General features: G+C 41.5%; 1 protein-coding gene across 2 annotated transcripts in view; it reads right to left on the bottom strand.

The window, feature by feature from the left end:
• Window positions 1-645: 645 nt before the first annotated feature.
• MEGF10 (multiple EGF like domains 10) overlaps window positions 646-20,868 on the bottom strand; it is a 260,577-nt gene continuing 240,354 nt past the window's right edge. Inside the window, exons 17-26 of one of the 2 annotated variants that reach the window (XM_082651796.1) lie at window positions 20,262-20,390; window positions 18,773-18,901; window positions 16,471-16,599; window positions 14,146-14,274; window positions 11,479-11,715; window positions 10,268-10,395; window positions 8,780-8,903; window positions 4,978-5,022; window positions 3,941-4,147; window positions 646-2,037 (exon numbers count right to left, since the gene is read on the bottom strand). In XM_082651796.1, coding sequence (XP_082507922.1) covers window positions 1,853-2,037; window positions 3,941-4,147; window positions 4,978-5,022; window positions 8,780-8,903; window positions 10,268-10,395; window positions 11,479-11,715; window positions 14,146-14,274; window positions 16,471-16,599; window positions 18,773-18,901; window positions 20,262-20,390 — 1,442 coding nt within the window. In that variant the 3' untranslated portion in view covers window positions 646-1,852. Of the gene's footprint in view, window positions 2,038-3,940; window positions 4,148-4,977; window positions 5,023-8,743; window positions 8,904-10,267; window positions 10,396-11,478; window positions 11,716-14,145; window positions 14,275-16,470; window positions 16,600-18,772; window positions 18,902-20,261; window positions 20,391-20,868 lie in introns of both variants that reach the window. The other variant, XM_082651797.1, reaches the window with a different exon arrangement.

Here is a 20,868-nt window from a genome sequence, read left to right as displayed (position 1 = left end):
ACATATTTGTGACTTGACTCACTGAGGTAGGACACCAAGTAGCATTTCATGTCTTTAAAAGATTGATGACCACTGTTTTCTCTTATGAAGTTGCTTCCTCATTCAGCCTTTCAGCCCTTCAGCTTGCTCAGGGAGGTCAAAGAGAAACTGGCTTTCTTGCATCATGTATCAGCATCCTCTTGAGATAACTATCTTGGAGTGAAAAATGTTATTGCATAAGTATGCCCAGGATGAACATCTCTTCTGGTTTGCCTGTAACAGCCCACATTTAAGCCCACTGCAGGATACTTGTTCATAATGCCCTCACTTACTCTCAGAAGTGTTCCAGTTTGGATGATCAATCATATCACCCTAATGAAGGTCTTTAGTAAGACCAGTCTGTGGTACTTTCTCAGTAACAGTGTCTCCCTGCTCCCTTCCCCTTTGGTTTAACTAAGACTCAGGATCTAAAGGAACCCCATTTCAGAATATTAAAAAGCTTCTCTATTTCCATTATAAGCCATGCACTTGTGGTTACTGTACTATTTTAGTAATGACCAATTTTAATGGATTTGATTTATATATTTTCATCTCCTCTCTCCAAAAGAAACAAGAACAGTGCATTTTTCTCAAGCAAAAACAAAAGTAGCCATAACACAAGAAACAATAAACATATAATATTTTTTCATTAACAATCCAAACACTACAAAACATAGAATATACAACTTAAAAATGGAAATACAAACTGATGAAAAATGGGGTACATGTCATATTAGCAATGCAAAAGACCAGCTTAAGCATAGTTTCTCTAAATCAACAATTAATAAAAGGAAAGTGCCCTTTTCTCAAATATGCACAAAAATATTTCGGTCACTTCTAGGGAAAAATTAACCAAAACTTTCTGCTAATTCTATATTACAGCCTGTATTACTAATGGTTTACAAAACTTAAGCATCATCTTACACCTAAAATTTACAACTTTTTCCAATCATTATACACTCATTCAATCCAATCTGTCAAAAATAAAATTATTTCATTTCTATATTTATGAAATAATTATTGATATGTTACGGATCTCAAGTGGTGAATGTGTATGATGGGGACAGTAATCAGAATAATGTCATGTATCTAAAGTGGGCCAAAGATCAAATAGAGAGGAGAAGCACTTCTGCCTGGCACATTTGCGTATTGATTCCTGCAATTATTCTAGCATTTCTAAGGTAATTCTAATGGTACATTTCCTCATTCTAAAAGAAGTCTAAAGTTCTCATATTTAAATTTGCTATCCACCTCTAGAGTTTATTCAGAGTCTATCCAGTAATGCCACTTGGCAGAATGGTTCCTGCTGGGCTCATATTATCCTTACAATTCCGAGTCCAGCTGAAAGAAGTTAAACAGTAAGAACTCAATAAGATGGCCCTTTTTCTTCTACACGCTGAGTGATTCACACTTTTATGAAGTATATTTTGTGGTAAACCGCACAATCCTAGGTACAGCTCTATAATGCAAATGAGAAAGAAAACATTTAAATTTTAATTTTTCAAGCAACAATACCAACGTCCACTGCAACCCATGTCACTGAAAGAGTCCTGCACGGTCATGCTTTTAGCCAAGATTTTACAATAAGTCATGCTTCATGAGTGCAGTTCTAAAACTAACAAGAATGGGAAATCACATTGCTATCTCCTTCTGAGCCACCTGTACAAAAAGGACCTACAGTCAGTCACCCTCAGTTTTGAGCTTTCTGGTTCATGTCCAACAATTGCCTACTGAGCAGATTAACGTTCACACAGGGTGGCAAACTCGAGGATGGAGAAGAACCGAACTGTAGTTCTGGAAAGGGTTCCAGCGGCTACCCAGTGGTCCTTTGGTGTCATTCACTGTTGCTGTTGCTGCTGCTGCCGCCGCCATCCTCTTGCTTGGGGGAGGATGAACTGTCTCGGACTGGCAGCAGGTCATAATGGCAAGGGATGTGACTGTTCTTTGGGAGGTCATATGGATCCTGGGTGAGATGCCCATTATTGCTGAATATTCCTTGGACAACACTCACTGTAGGTTCTGTGACAACCAGGGACACATTAACTGATCAGCAATGGAAATTAAAAAAAAAAAAAAGAATATGGCATTCCTTGCAAATATCAAACACACCAGAGGAGCTTTTATAAAAATATAAGAAGGGACTTCCCTGGTGGCGCAGTGGTTAAGAATCCGCCTGCCAATGCAGGGGACACAGGTTCAAGCCCTGGTCCAGGAAGATCCCACATGCTGCAGAGCAACTAAGCCCATGTACCAGAACTACTGAGCCTGTGCTCTAGAGCCCACGAGCCACAACTACTGAGCCTGCATGCCACAATTACTGAAGCCCGCGCGCCTAGAGCCCATGCTCCGCAACAAAAGAAGCCACTGCAATGAGAAGCCCGCGCACCACAACGAAGAGTAGCCCCTGCTCGCCGCAACTAGAGAAAGCCTGTGTGCAGCAACGAAAACCCAACGCAACCAATAAATAAATAAATAAATTAATTAATTTTAAAAAATATATAAGAAAATATTATTTTTTAAAACAAATGATCCTTTTATAATCACATAGAGGTGGCTACTCTGTGGTTGGTAGACCCACTGACGCTCACAAACGATGCTCAGAACAAAGGGTGACTATATGGTTGGGATGAAGACATCAAGGGAATATACAGAAACCCTGGACATGAATCACTGTCTGCAAAAACCTGGAGATAATCTAGTCCAAACCCCTTCCTCTACAGGTAAAACAACGAGGTCCTCTGGGGGTCACTTGATTCATGGAAACACATAACAAGTGCACAGTTTTAGAACTCAGGACTCAGGCTCTCAGTTGAGTTCCCATCTCACAGTGGTGGGCTTAGGGGACAGTTCAAAAGGGAACTGTTACTGACTTCTTAGAAATAAATGTAGTTCATTATGGCTTCCATTTCAAAAAGTTGTCTTAATACTTTAAAAAGAATTACGTATCTTTCCATGACATGTCTATGGCCTAAAATGAATGACAAATGACTAGAATTAAATAAGTCACTTCATTTACAAGTACAGTTGATCCTTGAACAATGCAAGGTTGGGGTGCTCCACACCCTCCCCCCAACACGCTGCAGCTGAAAATCCACACGTAACTTCACAATTGGCCCTCCTATCCATGGCCTCACAACCTTGGATTGAACCAACTGCAGATCACATAGAACTGTAGCATTTACTATTGAAAAAATCCCTGTATAAGTGGACCCGTGCAGTTCCAACCCATGTTGCTCAAGGGTCAACTGTAGTAGAGAATTTTTTTCAGGCTTAAATCATAAACATTGAGAAAGATATGGAGAAAGAAAAATGAAAATATAAAGCTCTACTATCTAGCCCAGGATAGCTCTGGTATGTTTTAACTTTCCTCAAATGGCATTTGCAAGGGGCAATCAAAATAACTCTAACACTAACTGAATTCTTATCAATTTGTATCAGATTCACATCAGAGAGTACTACTAATCTAATAGACAAATTTAAAAGTAAAATGTTCCAATCCTGCTAAAAGCATTAAATTAATATAATGAATGCAATCAGGAAATGGAAACATCTGTTTAATCCACTTGAACCATTTGTTTTGGCTAACTTGACATATTAGCTAATATGATACATATGTTATTCCACATGCGTGCTAAAATATTCACTATGGTTACAAAACAAAAGATGGATGACCGGGTGGGAGGTAAAAAAAAAAAAAAAAAAAAAAACTTACTTTGAATTTTCTAAATGGTATTTTCCCTGAAAAGTTCATTTGACACCAACTAATATGAACACCATAAACACAGGTTAACGTTTAAAATACAGACCATTATTTTCAATACAGTGTATATGGACTGCAACAATTGTATTCTCAAGGACTTTAAAATTGTTTGAAAAGAATATTCCCACTCACTAGGTTCTTTCTTTGGTTAGGAAAACTTACCAATTTCATAGACATTCTTGTTGGCTGAAGTTGAGTTATTGATCTCTGCATATGGGGAATCTCTCCGTGCCGGTGACTTCATCTCCACATAACCACACTCTGAGTGTTTGGGAATAAGGACGGGTGGGTCTTTAATAGTGGCATATGGGTTTTCAGAACTGCTTAGGGAGCAGTTACTTGAATTATATTCAGAATGCTTTCCCAGGTCTGTGAAGAGAGATGGGGTGGGGGGAAGCAAATGCTATTTCATGGGCAACATCATTTATTTTCTTGGCGATTACTGACTTGGGCACATCACTTATTTTTCTTCATAGTTACCTATAATTTTTAACAATGAAAATAATGGCATCCATTTTTTACGTATTTTGGAGAGAATCTTCTATAAAATTACCCATCCACAAAGTAATTTTGGCTCCTCTCTAAGGTGAGGACCAATGTAAACATCATGGATTTGATATCATTTTTATTATCACACTCAAATAAAATTAATTCCACTCTATTTTACTAATAGTCTCTGACTCATCACAGCCTTCAGTCAAGACCCCATCTGTTGCTGACCCCAGGAGCATAAGAAGATACTATTATCATGGTAAGGAAGGCAACTATGCTGTGAGGCTTCTTTGTAAAACCTCAGGTCTGGGCACCTGAAGTTACTACTCAAATTCCTTCCAAAAAGCAGGCTTCAGTGAACATGTAACCAAGCTGATCTCTTCCTCTTTTCCCTGCTATTTCCATTTTCATATTTCTCTCTCCCCACAAACTATATTTCTTTGAAAGGAATTATGAGTGTTTTCCCAGCAAATCAAAGGCTTGGTTCTCCAAGACTGCTGCTCTAACAGGATCCACCTATGTTCACTCTCTTGCTGGCAGTCAAACGTGCTCATGTCTTTGCTGGAGTAATTAAACCCCCTAACAAGGCTACATTTTCCCTACAGTGCCGCTTTCGCTGGTTTAACAAATTATTTCTGTCTCTGAGTTAAAAAAATTTTTTAATTGTGTTCTGATAAATGTATTTCTTCCTCAAATTTATACTATACCTTTCAAGGATTTTCCCATATAACTTCTGTCAAGTCCAAAAGCACCTGTAACAAAGGAAGAAAAAAATATCCAGTGTGGACTGAAAGAAAGAGAAAACTCATCTAATATTCTCAGGTCCTTGGAGAAGATGGTTTGGGTACCCACTGTCTCCCCACTGCAGGAAATAGCCAAGGATGCTGCTTTCCAAACCTTGACACCAGATCACTTGTGCCAGATGTTTCAGTACTTAAGAGTTTAAAAAACTGTTATACAGCATTCGGAGCATTCTCCTGCTCGTTTCAGTGACTTTGGGAAAGGCTGGTCAATATGGGGCAGAAACTGAGGCACAGATGAATCAGTAGACTTGATTCAAGGGCTAGAACTGAGACAAAGGACTGGGATCTCATCACTTGTTAGCTACGTGACTTTACACAAGATGTTCAACTCGCTGAGCCTCAATTTTCTTATCTCTAAAATGGGGAAAACACAACCCACCTTCTAAGTCTTACAGGGTTGTTGTGAACATGAAGTGAAATAGACCATAGGGAAAGGCATTGCAAATTCTGAAGCACCATATAAATGAATGGTGCTTCAGTTACTGTAACACTTTTTTTAAAAGTTTATTTTATTGAAGTACAGTTGATTTAAAATGTGTCAGTTCCTGAGCTACAACAAAGTGATTCAGTTATATATATATATATATATATATATATATATATATATATATATATATATATATACATATATATATATATTCTTTTTCATATTCAATTATGGTTTATTACAAGATATTGAATATAGTTCCCTGTGCTATACAGCAGGACCTTGTTGTTTTTCTATTCTATATATGTAATAGTTTGTCACACATTGTTGCTAGGAAAAGTTAGCAGTTTCTATGATTCCACTGGGAAAGAACAACTGGAAGTTTCACACTTGAACTTTCCTGGACTCTGCCTCGTGTCTGTTCCCTCGCTGATTTTAATCTGTACCTTTTTGCTGTGATAAACTGTAACCTTGAGTATAACAGCTCTTAGTGAGTTCTGTCTTCCTAGCAAATTATTGATCCTGTGGGTGGTCTTGAGGACACTTGAACTTGTAGTTGGTATCAGAAGTAAGGGTGGTCTTAGAGATTCTGGACTTTTTAAAGGGACCCGGTGAAGATAGGCAGCCTATGGCCTGACAGCAGCCTAATCAAAGAACTCTATGTTATTCTTTGCCTAATTCCCTTGGCCATCTCCAAACTGTGGCAAAGTCTTGTTAAATGTCTGTCTTGATCTTAGCTGTACAATGGCTAGCCTTCCCCAAGGGGTTAAAGAGAGGAGCAACATGGGGTGGATAGTAAATCAGGGAACAAGAGTGGGGCTATGAAACCAGCCACTCAGGGCAGATTCCGTCTTCTCTGCCCTGGAAGATCAGGGTGCAGTTTTAACAAGGAAGCAGGTGGGCTTCCTCATAAACTCCTGTCTGTCCCAATCCCTGAACAGGCACTTTCAAATGCTCCAGTTAATCTACTTCATACAATGAGCCAGAACATGATCCTTATCTCTATTTTACAAACACACAAATCAATCTTGAGAGGATGACTGGCACAGTGTCATATCACAGAACCAGGAATTGATCTCACAGCTTTTGTGTCAAGTTCAGGGCTCTTTCAGACAGCATCACAACTTTCCCATCATTTAAAACTACTACACACTTCATTATCCATAATGTGCCTTATTCTGTTCTTTGTAAGAAAAGACTTTCTATGCAACAACTTTACAGGGATATTAAATGCAGAATTACTTTTGGATGGGAACAAGCCAAGGAGATCCAGAATTTCCAATGAAGATTTTATGTTACTAATAATCAGTCCCTTGGGTCTCACTGAGACAGAAAGCGGGGAAATTTATATGTGACAATTACAGTGACTGTGTGTTGTGTTCTGGAATCAGGACAAACTCCATTAAGTGGAGATAGAATGAGAGAACTTTTCCCTCATTAGTGCTGGGTGGTATTTTACTATTATCAATTCACGTACTTCTTTGAGCTAGATTATTAACCTCCCTAAAGTTAAGTGATTTCACCAGTAAGTATAATGTGAATCTGGTATATAAGTAATTTTACTCTAAGTATGTAGAAATACACATCCTAGTGATAATGTTGGTTATCAATTGAAGAATGCAGATAAAAGTTAAGAATTTGTACTCATTTGCTACTTAAACATTTCCATTTCCATAGTAAGACGGGATTCCAGAGCCCACAGGGGTTGGTTCCTCCATGTGGCTCAGGTGAATTGACATCTACAGTATTCACAGAAGGATCGAAGTGAGGGGAGGCAGAAGACCAACTGTGAGACCCAATTTTACCCCCTTCCTTCTATGAAATCTTGGACAAGAGAGTTAACCTCTTTGCTTATTCCTCTATAAAACAAGATTTGTGGAAGGGCCCACACAGTAGGGGGTGCCAGATTTAGTAAATAAAAACACAGGAGGTCCAGTTAAATTTGAATTTTAGAGAAACAACAAATAATTTTTCATATAAGTTTGCCTTGTGCAATATTTGGGATATATTTATACAAAAATTATTTGTTTCTTATCTGAAATTCCAATTTAATGGGACTTCCTGGCAACCTTACCACCAAATAAATACATATGAAAGGGTTTGCTGCCCCTAAGACACTGCACACATGCTACTTACTATATCATTCCTCTCCTCCCTGAAAATAAGGGGCTGCACCACATGCTCGATGGGGTATCAGAGCAGTGCCTTAAGTGTGGTCCAGGAATCCCCAGCCCCTTTGCAGGAGGGCCCCGAGATTAAATGCTGTGTTCTCATCATAATATAACACTATTTGTCCTTTCCACTCTCATTCTCTCTCAGGTGTATGTTGGAGTTTTCCAGGAGCCACACCAAGTGTAAGATCACTACTGATCAAACACAGAAGCAGATATGAAAACCTAGCTGTCCTCTATTAAGCCAGATGGTAAAGAGATGTATGAAAGTGTTAAACAGTGCCACTCTTCTCACTAATTTTTTTTGTTTCATTTTGGAAAATGTAGTTATTTTTCATAAAAATGCATTTTATGTTATCATGAAATGAGATGTTATTATAAATTAATAACTAGCTCTTTAAGATGTTCTCAGATTTTATTTGTAATATGGTAAATATCAGCAGATATAACCCATGTCAGTAGGGGTTCTTTGGGCTCCTCGATTACTTTTAAGGGTGTATGAAAGGGTCCCGATTCCCAGACGTTTGAGAACCACTGACTTACTATTTTCAGAACCACTGACTTACTATTAGATATCTAATTGATATCTCTATTTCCTCACCTAAAAGAGGAAGGGCCTCTAGTGAGGGTGCCTCAGATTAACAGAGAGCAAAGAGAAGCACACACCCTGGAACCACGCTGAATAGGTTCAAATCCCAGCTCCACCATTTAATAGGCTTTGAGAACTTAGACAAGTTACTTGACCTCTTTATGACTGAGTTTCGCAAGTGTAACAGGGAGATGATGATGATAATAATGGTACCTATAACAGTACTTGTGAGAATTAGGTGAGTTAATACGTGGAGAGGTGGGATGTAAGCTACGAGCAGGCAGAGATCCTTGTCTCTTTTTATCAATTCCTGGCTCATAGTAAGAACTCAATAAATGTTGAATAAATAAAGCCCTTAGGACAGTAAAAGCCCCATACAGGGATTAGGTATAATCCTATGACTTTGTTTTTCCATGCATGTTTCCAATAGATCGCTTTGGCACTGCCATGAATCTGTGACTGTTTGCGGTGACTAAAAGACAAAGATGCTTGTGAAGGTGGGGAAGTGGGGGGACTTGCCAAGCTCGTTGAGGTAGCCGCCGTGTTTCCAGTCCGCAGGCAGCGTGCCTGTGTAGTCCACCACAGGGCCCCTCTTCCCAGGATTCACATTTTTCAGGTTCACAAACAGCTGATTGTTTTTTGACTGTTAAAAATATAAACAACAAAAGATTTAAAGAGAAAATACAATATGGCACAGTGAAGTGTTACCCATCTGGGGAAAGTAAGTCCATGGCATGTATCAAGGACCGGTCCTTACATGAGGATGCACCAGGAGGCCAAGGTGACCGCTTCCGACCTGGCAGGACTTAGAGGCAGCAGGAGGATGTGTCCCTCGGCCCCAACCATTCCCTCCACTGCCGCAACTCCTCCATTTCCTGCTGTCGCTCTGTGCCAGTTAGACCTTACTTGGGTTTACATACATGGAACTTTGAACTGAAAAAACCAAATTCTTGGTCTGAGCTTTCCCATCAAACACTGTATGATCTTATACGAGTCACTCTTAGCAGTTTTCTTAGCCATAAGCATGAGGATAAGATGATCTACTTTGCTCCCTCCCTGAATGGGAATAAGAACAAATGGTATGATAAATATCAAAATCTCTGGAGAATATGAAGTGCTATTTAACTATGAGGCACTAGAATTAAAATCCAGCTGCATTAATTTAATTGCAACTGAGTTAATTTAATTAGCTTGGTTTTCCTCTAACAGAGAGCTGGAATTAGACAACGGAGACTGGAAATATAATTCAGGTGCAGTTTGGAAGAGAGAAATGTTTGGGATTTCAGAGCACTGTGGAAGAGACCTGGGGGTGAACTGGGTGGTACCAGAGGAGCCACTCTGGGGCCTCCAACCTCTATTGGCATCTGTAAAATGGGATAATGACTCTTGATTCATAGGATTGGTGTGAAGATTAAATCATTCTAATCGTTTTACAAATAGAAATTTGTAAAATGATTAGAATTGCTTGTCACATAGTATTAGGTTGTTTCTATTTGATAATTTTTGACCCACAAAAATTCAATTTCATGTGGTTCAAGTCAAATAAATGCATATTATTGTTGTTGTCATTACTCAAGTAAGGGTGGCCAGGAAAGGGCACTAGAAGACAGGTGGTCACAAAAGTCAAACTTGGCAATTTTACCCAGGCCTGAGTCCGCTATAGGTTTGGTCTGAGACATTACTTTAGAACCTCATGCAATGTTAGAAACATTTTTCCAAAGAAGTGCAACGAAAACAGTGCAAGTTGTAGAGACAGCGAGATGACTCACCTCGTGGCAGCCTCACTCACAAGCGATGTTTGGAAGTGACTTAAATTCCCCATTACTTAGGGGTTTTTGTCAGTAAACCTGAGATCCTAATACACACCCATGGGATTGTTTAGAGGAATAAATGAGATAATAGACGTATGTACGTAGAACGGCAGCTGGCAAACAGTAGCCCTCACACACGCTTGTTCGTTCCTCTCTCCCCTGTCCACCCTCACTGGCTTAGACCATTTCCTCTCACCTTTGCGATGGTCATCCTGTCCCTGTTGTTGACATGAGGGGATGTGGCACACTGGGTGAGTGTGTGGTAACTGGGATTGGTGAAGTAATGGCTGTTAGCATTTCCACCATTGCTGTGAGGAAGGGTTTCTGCCAGAAGAGAAGGAAATGGTTAAGATGGCAGGCTCCCTACATGCCCGTGGGAAAGAGGGAAGCAAAATAACAAGAACAAATGTTTGGACTGCTTCCATATCACAGGCGGGACAGAATCCCCTCCTGCCCTGCATACGCAGCAAAGCCTCTAGAGGCAGCAGGCATCTGCCTTCCTACCTGCCTCCTGGAAAAGTGTGAAAGTATCCACCAACAACTGCTCTTTGCTTCGGAGCTTGTAGAAGCTGGAAAGGCATCACTTTGAAGCTACTTCTGCTGTAACTTTCCTCTTTTTAAACACTCGAATTCTTGACACAATATTCCGCACTAGAAGTGCACTACTAAGTAAATCAGCTACTTTATGAATTCCCCCAGAATCACTTTATTTATAAACATGTAACCCACCTGAAATCCTTCAGTGATTGCCCCCAAATTAATAAGTACCTTAAGTTTCCAAATTCTTCACTTATGTGGTTACTTCTTCTCAGGATTGAGCGTGTCACTTAAAAATTTACTTTTTATGGGGTCTCGTGACAGAAAGGAAGATTCAAAAGAGTTTTCTTAAAGAACAGCCTTGGTTCTTGCTTATCCCTCCAAACTGTTTCTTATATAACTTGGTTGCTGTGCAGCTAATGATTCCCATGTGCCCCAGGACAGGCTGGAAGGCACCTTGGAAAAATGCAAGGCCAGAGACAGAGGCCCGGGTCCTCATCCCTGATCTGCTCCATGACCTCGATAAAATTATGGCCACCTCCTCCTCTCCCCACCCTGTCGCCCACATATGACAACAGCTTGGGACTGGGTGCCCACCAAAGCTCCTTCCAGGTTGAAATTCCCAACACTTAAAGCAACCATATAATGAATCCAATTTTAAATCCCTCACAGAAGACAACAGTGATGATTTTACCACTGTTGTCACATAAAACGCATTTCTAACAATGCATCTTCTCCAAACGTAAAATTTTCTCAAGGCTGATTGACAATAACAACAGGCAGCAGAGCCAAAAATGCTCAGTTTCAAAAGAACCAGGATGAAGCCTCATTTTTCAAGGAATAAAATGCCTCTAGTGAGTCCAGTCTCACCTGAAATGGCATAGTCTGCATTCATGACCCTCATAGCGGGGGTGTAGGTGACTGCTGGCATGCTCGATTCCTTCCCCTTCTGCTTGTGTCTATAAATAATGAACAACGCCAGGAGGAACAGAACAACTAGGACAAGAATGATGATGCCCGCAATGGCCCCGATCTGGTAGGAATCAGTGGGAAGAGCTGTACTGGTTCTGCTTAAGCTGTTCAGATTTCCAACTATTATAACACCAGCTAGAAAAGGAGAAAAAGAGATGTGAGTAAGGATGACAATGTGCCAGGTACATATTTGGTCTCTATTTACAAAAATCTCCCACTGTGCTAATGCCTGGATATTTTCAGTTCATGAAATGTCAATTTAGAAACTTTTGGAAACAGAGAAGGAAGGAAAAACAAACATTCCTCATGTTCAGATGTTGTTGGCTTGTCTGTGCCCAGAAGAGGGCATATCTAAGCCTCAAAAAAGAGACAGGATTTCCTGAACCCAAAGACTTAACAGTAGGGTTTGAGAGCTTCTCACAGATTTCCAACTAAATGCTTAGATCAGCCCAGAAGAGGGTTTCTCTAAGCCTCAGAAAAGAGACAGGATTTCCTGAACCCAAAGACTTAACAGTAGGGTTTGAGAGCTTCTCACAGATTTCCAACCAAACGCTTAGATCAGCAGTTACTTGGGGGTAATAATTTATCTAATTTTTATTGTTCTTTATTTATTATCCAGCATTAAGCTTATGAATGGCTAACTCAAGTGCCTAACTTTATGCCTATCCTTAGCATTTCTAAGAGGAAAGTAATTTTCCTTCCAGTCAAGAATAAGTCCATTAGAAATCTAGCCCAGGGCTTCCCAGGTGGTGCAGTGGTTGAGAGTCTGCCTGCCGATGCAGGGGACACGGGTTCGTGCCCCAGTCTGGGAAGATCCCACATGCCGCGGAGTGGCTGGGCCCATGAGCCATGGCTGCTGAGCCTGCGTGTCCAGAGCCTGTGCTCCTCAACGGGAGAGGCCACAACAGTGAGAGGCCTGCGTACCGAAAAAAAAAAAAAAAAAAAAAAAAAAAAAGAAATCTAGCCCAAGATCAGGATCTGTCTTGTCCTAATTTCAATGAGCCTTTTACCACAGAAGATATGTTCTATGAGGTATTTTCTATGACAGAAAGGTCTGTCCCAATAATACCTGGTAACATCACCCTAAAACCTTATTCATTAAAATTCAAAATTTCATTTTACATAGTTCTTCCTTGAGTTACATCAAGTGAAGGCACAAGTGGGGCTGACAATCAAGAAACCTGGCATCTAAAAAAATTGATCCATACATTCTGAACTTTCCCTTAAGCTCTTAGGCTGCAGTTTCATCATCTGTAAAAGAGGAAATAATGAATACATCCTTCATGGCCTCCATGAAGGTACTTCCAGCTCAAATGTCCCTATGACTTTATGATTCTAGACGCTAGACCTTATAAGACAGCCTGCCCCAAAAGGCAGGCACCAAGGCCAGTGTAGTGTGATTACAATGTATTTGTAACAACGTTATTGTGGAATATGACATTGTATTGTTATGATGGTCAAATACAAATCATGAGCATGTCAAAGTTATTTTACGAAAGAAAGTTAAATAGGAATACCCACATAGTTTACTGTTTAAGATGACTTCACTTACATCACTACATGAATTTTCTGAAGCCTTTACAGCCAATGTGTTTATGACATAGAGAAAGCACCACATGTGCTAGGAGCTCTCTGAAGGCCATGCTTCAGAACCATCTTTCTCCAGGGAGCCATCCATCCCAGAATCAGAACTGCCCAAGTAGGACAGACTATGCCTATTGCAGGTAGTCCCGGGTGACTGTGATATACACCCTAGTTAAAAACCACAGGCACAAGTTTCTTGAAAGGCTAAACATGCACATACCATAGGACCCAATCCTTCTATTCCTATGAACTTACCCAAGAGAAATGAAAGTCTATGTCCCCAAAGACTTGACACACTACTGTTCACAACAGCTTTACCTGCAGTAGCCAAAAACTGGAAACAATCCAAATGTCCATCACAGGTGAATGAATGGGTCAACAAATTACAGTATATCCACGCAATAGAATACTACTCAGCGATAAAAAGAATTGAAGTATTGATACACACAGCAACATGTTTCAAAACTAATTATGCCAAATAAACAAAATCAGACAAAAAAGAGTACAGTATGGTTCCACGTATATGAAATTCTAGGAAATGCAAACTAATCTATAGTGACAGAAAGTAGATCAGTGATTGCCTGGGACCTAGTGGTGGCAGGGAGGGAACTTTGGGGGGTTGATGGATGTATTCATTATTTTTATTGTGGTGATAGTTTCATGGGTGTATACATACATCAGATTTTATCAAGTTGTATACTTTGTGTTGTACATATGTGTTTTATATATATATGTGTGTGTATACATATATACAGTATAATTATATATATATATATGTGTTGCTTTTTACAGGTTAATTATATTTCAATAAAGCTGAAAAAAATTGTAGGCACAGTGGAAAACTCATGAGCTTTGGAATCAGACAAACCTGGTATCAAAACACTAACATATTCTAGATATATGTAAACTTGGGCAAATCACTCAACTTCTTTCAGCTTTAGGGTCCTCATCTGAGTAAGTATCCTTTACTAGCATCCTTACCTTGATCACATCGTGCCCCCTTCCATCCTGGGCTGCAGTAACAGGTCCCGGTGATGTGGTCACAGGTGGAGTTGTTCAGACAGTCACATATCTGGCGACAGCCATAGCCATATGTTCCTGCAGGGCACTCTGAGAAGAAGATGAGAGTCCAATGTAGCTCTCCAGCCTTGGGAACCTGGGGCAAGGGTCTTACTGTATGATCTGGTGTGCCTGGAGGCCAGCCCTTCCAGGGGATCCCTGTCCAAGGAGACTTGTACCACCTAGGGTGTCCTAGAGCTGGCTGGTGTGCCGAGTCATGCTGGGACTCACAGGCCAGGCAGCACAGGGCCGGAGACTGAGGTCCTCGTCACGGCTCTCGGCACTTTCAGGTTCTATTGTATGTACCCACCTCCCTGATGGAAGTTTGTAGAGTGTCTGTGGAACCCCAATGGAGCTGATGAAGATCATCACTAAGGGCAATCTGAGATGACTCCACCAGGCAAAACTATGGGATAGAAGGGGACTACACTGAAAAGTGTAAACTAGAGATGCTTCTTTGAGAACATGTACATTTTAACTGTAGGTTTAGGAGCCTCCTGACAGCACATTCTGACTTGGATTAGCTGGGAGCAGGGGAAGAGGGAGAGGGCAAGCTTTGTTAATTTTCTAGGTAAGAACTTCATTTACCACAGAAAGGCTCAAAATTTGGATTTGCAGGTTGAAGACTGAGAGACTAAAATAGTGAGATTTTTATGATGTAGAAACTTGTAAAGGAGTTGGGCATGAATTTCAAAGAATATACTAGGCATGTTAAATGTAAAAATTATCATGACAAAATACTGATGTTTTTTGTAAAGCGAGCAGCAGGGGGCAATGTGCTATTACTATCAGAGCTCTCTGTCAGACACAGGGTTTCTATTTACACATGAGCATTAGGAAAAGTCTCCAAAAATAAGGACATTTTAATTTGATGTTCAGAGTCATCACGGAAGCACTTAAAATGTTTTTATTTAATAAGCCCATAACCATTCTGGCATTCAAGTGAAAGTCAGTTTAGAGCCTATTCTGGTTTCTAGGCATATATGTATGTGTATATATGTTTAGACATTTATACACATACACATAATATTTATATACACAAAGCAGTGTGCAGGCAACTGTGGGACTCAGTATCTGTTTCATGATTAAATGAACTAGCAGTGCAAAACTAAAATGGGGCCATCTCTGTCCAGGCTGATTCCTGGATGTCACTCTTGTTATTTACTAGATGGGAGGATAGGCAGATATAGTCTAGAGTTTGGCACATAGACAGCCAGGCAAACCTGGCTGTCCAGGGGTGCTGTGAGGTTCTGGGGAGGGGTCGTGGAGGGAGAGTAGTGCTTTGTTGCCAAAGTCCTACTCTGCTGATCAACCTTTCCAGGCCACATTGCTCCTACAGCCATGTAATCTTTGTTGCATCCTCAAGAGCACACACTCTGTAAGCAGGATGTAAACATCCTGCACCTTTCCTGTCATTTATGGTGAAAGAGTGAGCCTCATACGGCCCTAAGACCTGATTTATTCATCTTGAACATTGAATGAAAGTCACAGAGGAAGGGAACGATAAACTACTTTGAAATACTCAGTCTAAGGCTAATGTTCTTACAGCCCTGTGAGCAGATGCACAGCTGCTGGGGTAGAAATGGAACCATAAGGATGGGGAATTCCAATAGAGTATATGCTCCCTGAGTGGGATTTTTACAACAAAAAAATTGAAGGCAATATATTGTCTGGAAGGTTGTTAATACTCAGATGAGGAGTAGTTAGTGGAAACGGTATAAAAGTACTATCAAGAGAAGGTTGTCAAAAGCATGGCCGTGTTTGCACGGACTCACCCCTCCCCCACGGCGGGGCTGGCACTGGGCTCCCAGCCCCTCTGCCCCGGTGCACTCAACCTGGCCCCACCGAACGCACACCCCTCCACTGCGAGACCCTGGCACTGCCTCTGCCGTGAGGAACGCCTGACTGCCTCTTTTAAAGCTCTGAGCAGCCACATTCCAAAAATAAGAAGGGGAGGGAGAAAGAGCCAGGATGAACAGATGGAAAACTTGAATTCTGTCTTCATCCTTGTAGCCACACCCCCTCCACCCAGAGCGCTGATCAGGTCCTCAGAAGAATTTTGAGGACAAGGACAGCCAGCAAGAATCCCAAGGTAGCGGGGTCTCTGGGAGGGGAAGGAAGTCAACCGCGCTGTTAAGGGACCAGCCATCAGGCGGAACAACCTCAAAGCTGTGGGTCCTGCCTTCGCATCGTCAGGAGTTCTAGGGGAAATAACAGCGCCTAGAGATGCCTCGCTCTCACACTCACTCTGCTCACAGTGCTTCCCCATGAAGCCCGTGCGGCAAGTACACTGTCCGGAGATGTGGTCGCAGTCAGCTCCGTTTTGACACTGGCATATCAATGCACAGTCCTTTCCATAGAAGCCCAGGGGACATCCTGTGCGAGAAGGAAGGACAGCAGAGTCAAGAGCCCGCTGAGGAGAAACCCAGCTCCGCCTCCAACATGTTTGTTTGAACCTGAAGGACGCTGAGCCCGTAGAGAGAGAATAAAGAGAATAAAGCACATCGCAGCTTCTCACAACGGCTTCTTTGAAGTCCCAAGATGGAGCTCTTGGGAGGAACTTGTACTTCAAGAGCAGGGAGAAGAGCAGTTCCATGCCTGGGGCGGTTTAACCATCGCTGGTATCCCTGGAGGCAAGCTGGTGTCTTCTAACAAATCATTCCATCAACCCCATGGAAGTCCGGGGACATTTCCTTTCATGTTTTTCAGTCAACTACTAGAATCCTGGACTCAAATTCCATGGACTGAAATGAGTACTTTGTTAAAATTACCTACATGCTTTTACTTATAGTACATAATGTCTCCAAATCTGCTACTAGCCCTGTCCTCCTCTGTTACTCTCTTATGTAATAGTATCTTCTTCAGCAAAGATGTGTGGTAGAATTCTGATCTTAATAAAACCTGCAATTCATATGTGCATTGCTAAAAAAAGCAATAAGCCTTCTTACTGCTGCACAATTTTCAAGACCTAGCCTACTGGGGCCTTTGGGCTGAGAACATGCACAAGCCCTATAGGCTTTCCTGGGCCAGCAGCTGCCCTGCAAGAGTGTTTCAGGGCTCTCTGCCATCAAGAAAACTTCAATGCGGGCTGCTCAACGACTGTTTCCAAGCATCACATGTGCTTTTTAATCTTCCCTTTTTCTTACAGAAGTTTTAACGAAAGCTCAACTTTCAAGAAACAGAGGCAGAGCATGGATGCCAGCATGCAATGACATCATTTCCACATAATTATCCAGCACCTACTCTGTGCCAGATTCTTTTCCTGCATCCTCTCATTGAATCTTTTCAATAACCCAGAAACACAGGGATAGATATTCTCACCCTATGGATGGAAACTGAGCCCAAGTCACACAGCCAGCAAATGGCAGGATGGCAGGGCTACAATACAAACACGGGGAGGTCTGGCTCCAGACCCCATGTTCTTCCCACTGTGCTGTGCTACTTTTACTTCAAAAGGTCTCCTGATTGAAGCAGGTCCTAATTTTAGAATTATGCACAATAACTTTTCCTTTTTCTTTTCTCTGAAGAGCTGAAAAACTTTCTATATATACAATCTTGGCAGAATATGCTTGAGACAACCACCCTCCTCGTCAATTTTTCCTTTCAAATCACGGCTCAAGGTCTACACCCCCTTCTAGAAACTTCCAAAAGACTTGTTCAGTCTGTTCTCTAATTATGTTCTCTAATTAGTATTAAATAAGAGTTGACTGATTTCTGACCCATCTTTCTTCCTCAGCTCATTTCCGTGATTTAAAATTATATATTATTATTACTGATCACCATAATACATGCTTTCCTGTCTTGCCTCCTTTATTCCACTGAAGACAAGAGGGCAGAGATCAGTCTTCTTATCCCAACAGTACTGAGCTGTGGAGTACTTTGTACATTATACCCTATGACGCTAAAAACCTCATAGAAGAAGAGACAGTGAAGACATTGTGTGACATAAAATGGAAAAAAAGAACTAGTGGTTCTTAAAGCATGATGCCAGACTGACATCACCCCTTGGAAGGCTGTTAGCAATGTGAATCCTCAGGTCCCACCCCAGACCTAATGAATCAGACACTCTGGGAGCGGGGCCAGCAGTTGTGTTTATCCAGCCAGCCGGGTGATTCCGGAGCTCGCTAAAATTCAAGACCCACAGAATTGGTCTTCTCCAGGAGCACACATTAGGTCAGGCAGTGAGGCTTGTTGTCTTCACTTCCTTTCTAATCACTGCCACTTATCCTAACCTTTGTGCTGCCAGAATAAATGAGGGAATCTCAGCCATGTAAATAGGGCCTGATGAAAGGAGAGAAGTGAAAGAAGCTGCACACCGTCACTTACAGCATCGCTCCACCTCAGTGTCCTGATACGACACAGGGACAGCAAACCTGGAACGTGGTATCTCTTAACTGCCTAGAGGAATTTAGATGTTTCAGGGTCACTGGGTGCCGAAACCCTCCAAAGCCAGGAACCCTGGGGAGCTCAGCTCATGCATGCGCAGGGCAGGGCCGTGTCCCCTGGGGTGGGCCCCCCCTTGGAGAGCCTCCGAAGGCATGCCACTTACTCTGAGTGCAGTAGAGCCCCGTCCAGCCCGGAGTACATTTGCATTCCCCATCGTAGGCGCTGCAGAAGGCCCCGTTGTGGCAGTTGCACGTGTGGATGCAGTCGGGACCCCAATGCACAGGTGGGCAAGCTGAAAGCACAGCATGCATGGAGAGCTCTGTGAGAGTCCTGAGGCCAGTACCCCGAAGAGAGGATCCCACCCGCCTTACACAGCTCCTCGCGTGTGACAGGTCAGCAGTGAGCATAGGGACTGAGAATGACCATGCTCCACATCAGTCTCAATTCCGATGGTAATGCTGATGGCGACAGCAGCCATCATGACGGCCATGGTATTCATACACAGACTGCAGGGCGAGGTGGGCAGAGTAAACATCATTCCAAATTTACAGATTTAGTTATTTAACAAATGCACATTGAGACCTATATATGCCCAGCACTGTTCTAGGCTCAGGGGAGATAGCAGAGAACAAGACAAGGTCCAGACCACCCTCTGAAAGCTTGTAGTTTAGTAGGGGAGGCAGGCAAACCAACCAATCACCCAGCCAGCCAAAAAAATAAGGGCAGTAAGGACTATAAGAAAAAATAAAATAGGGAAAGGGGGACAAGAATGATGGGGGCTACTCCTTTATGGAAGGCCTCTCTGAGGAGAGGACATTTGAGCAGAGACCATATGCACAAGATGGTGTGACTCGAGAGAAGTTAAGGAACCCAAGGTCATATAATCCACCTCTGTGATGTCTAAACCTGCACGTGTCACTCTGCTCTAGAGCTGTCCCTAGAGGCTTGTTTTAAATGTGAAGGTTCCCATTTGTTTGTAAGACTTGGTTTACTGTAAAAACTCTTAACTGGACAAAGCAGAAAATAGTCAGATTAAATCATTAGGGGTCATCGCCTACTGAAGAGCAATCAGAACCTCAGATAAAGTATCTGTGAAATAACATTTAAAATTATGGGGTAAAATGATTTGATATACCAAAGAAGTACTTTTTATTCATACTAACACTTCAAGAACTACTTAAAAGAAGAAACACAGTTTCTATATGGTTACCCAGTAGGGAATATGGCCCCAAGAAGATAATAAATAAATATGAAGTAATTAAAAAATGAAAAAATTTTCTCCCATAATTGTGTGTACCATTTTTGCCCAAGAGCAAGGGAAAAATCATAGCTGACACTTGAAGTCTGGAATGAACTTCTGAATGGATTTTCTGAGTACAAGACCCTCATTTTACAAATGAAGAATCATTTTAGTGAATAAGCAAAGTGCTACCTATTTAGGTTCTTTCCAAGACATGAGTTGGATTTAAATTCGGGACCACTGCATAGAACTCTTACTGAGGGGAAAAAAGCCACTTAAAAATTAAAATAACATATCTTATAATTATTCATATAGTCTTTCTTGATTATTTAAGTACTCATACTTCAATCCTAAAGAATTTGAAAACAAATGTAAATAAATGGTTTATCAGTTGTTCCCAAACAAGACTTACGTTGAGAGCAGTCACTGCCGATCCAACCTGGGTAACACTGACAAGATCTGTCAATGGGGTTACAGGTTCCATTGTTGGTACAGGTGCAAATTCCTGCACAGTTTTTCCCAAATCTGCCACTGGGACACACTGTGAATAAATCATAGGTCAGAAACTCACAATTACATCTCATCTCACAGAACCCTAGACTCAGGATAGGAAATGACTTTAAAGGTCATCAACCCAGCCATCCATTTGGTAGCTGCCTCTACTCAAGAGCATCCCTCATCCTGAATGAGCTCATTTTTACAAACATCTGAAGCCAAAGACCCTCATTAAGGCAACATAAATCAGGAGACATCACCACATTTCTAGAAATCTTCCTGGCTCCTTACTCAGGGAGTCAAAATCCTTCCTCATATTGATTTTTCATGGAAGGCTGTTTCCAATTAAAACTGAAAAGTAGCACAGCTCAGAGAATAAAGAGATTGTGCTGGATTGGCAAGCCAGCTTTTCCAAAGCTCAAAGTCATATTTACAGAAGCTGCAGCCACAGCATACCAGAAGGCACCGCTAGCTGCTAGCTGAAGACGCACGTGTCCTTTGGGAAGCCTGAGGACAGGCTGCAT

The sequence above is a fragment of the Grampus griseus genome (assembly GCF_964374135.1).
Source record: "Grampus griseus genome assembly, chromosome: 3".
NCBI classification, from domain to species: domain Eukaryota; kingdom Metazoa; phylum Chordata; class Mammalia; order Artiodactyla; family Delphinidae; genus Grampus; species Grampus griseus.
The sequence above is the reverse complement of the archived record's forward strand: the minus strand, read 5'-3'. Positions and strand labels throughout refer to the sequence as shown.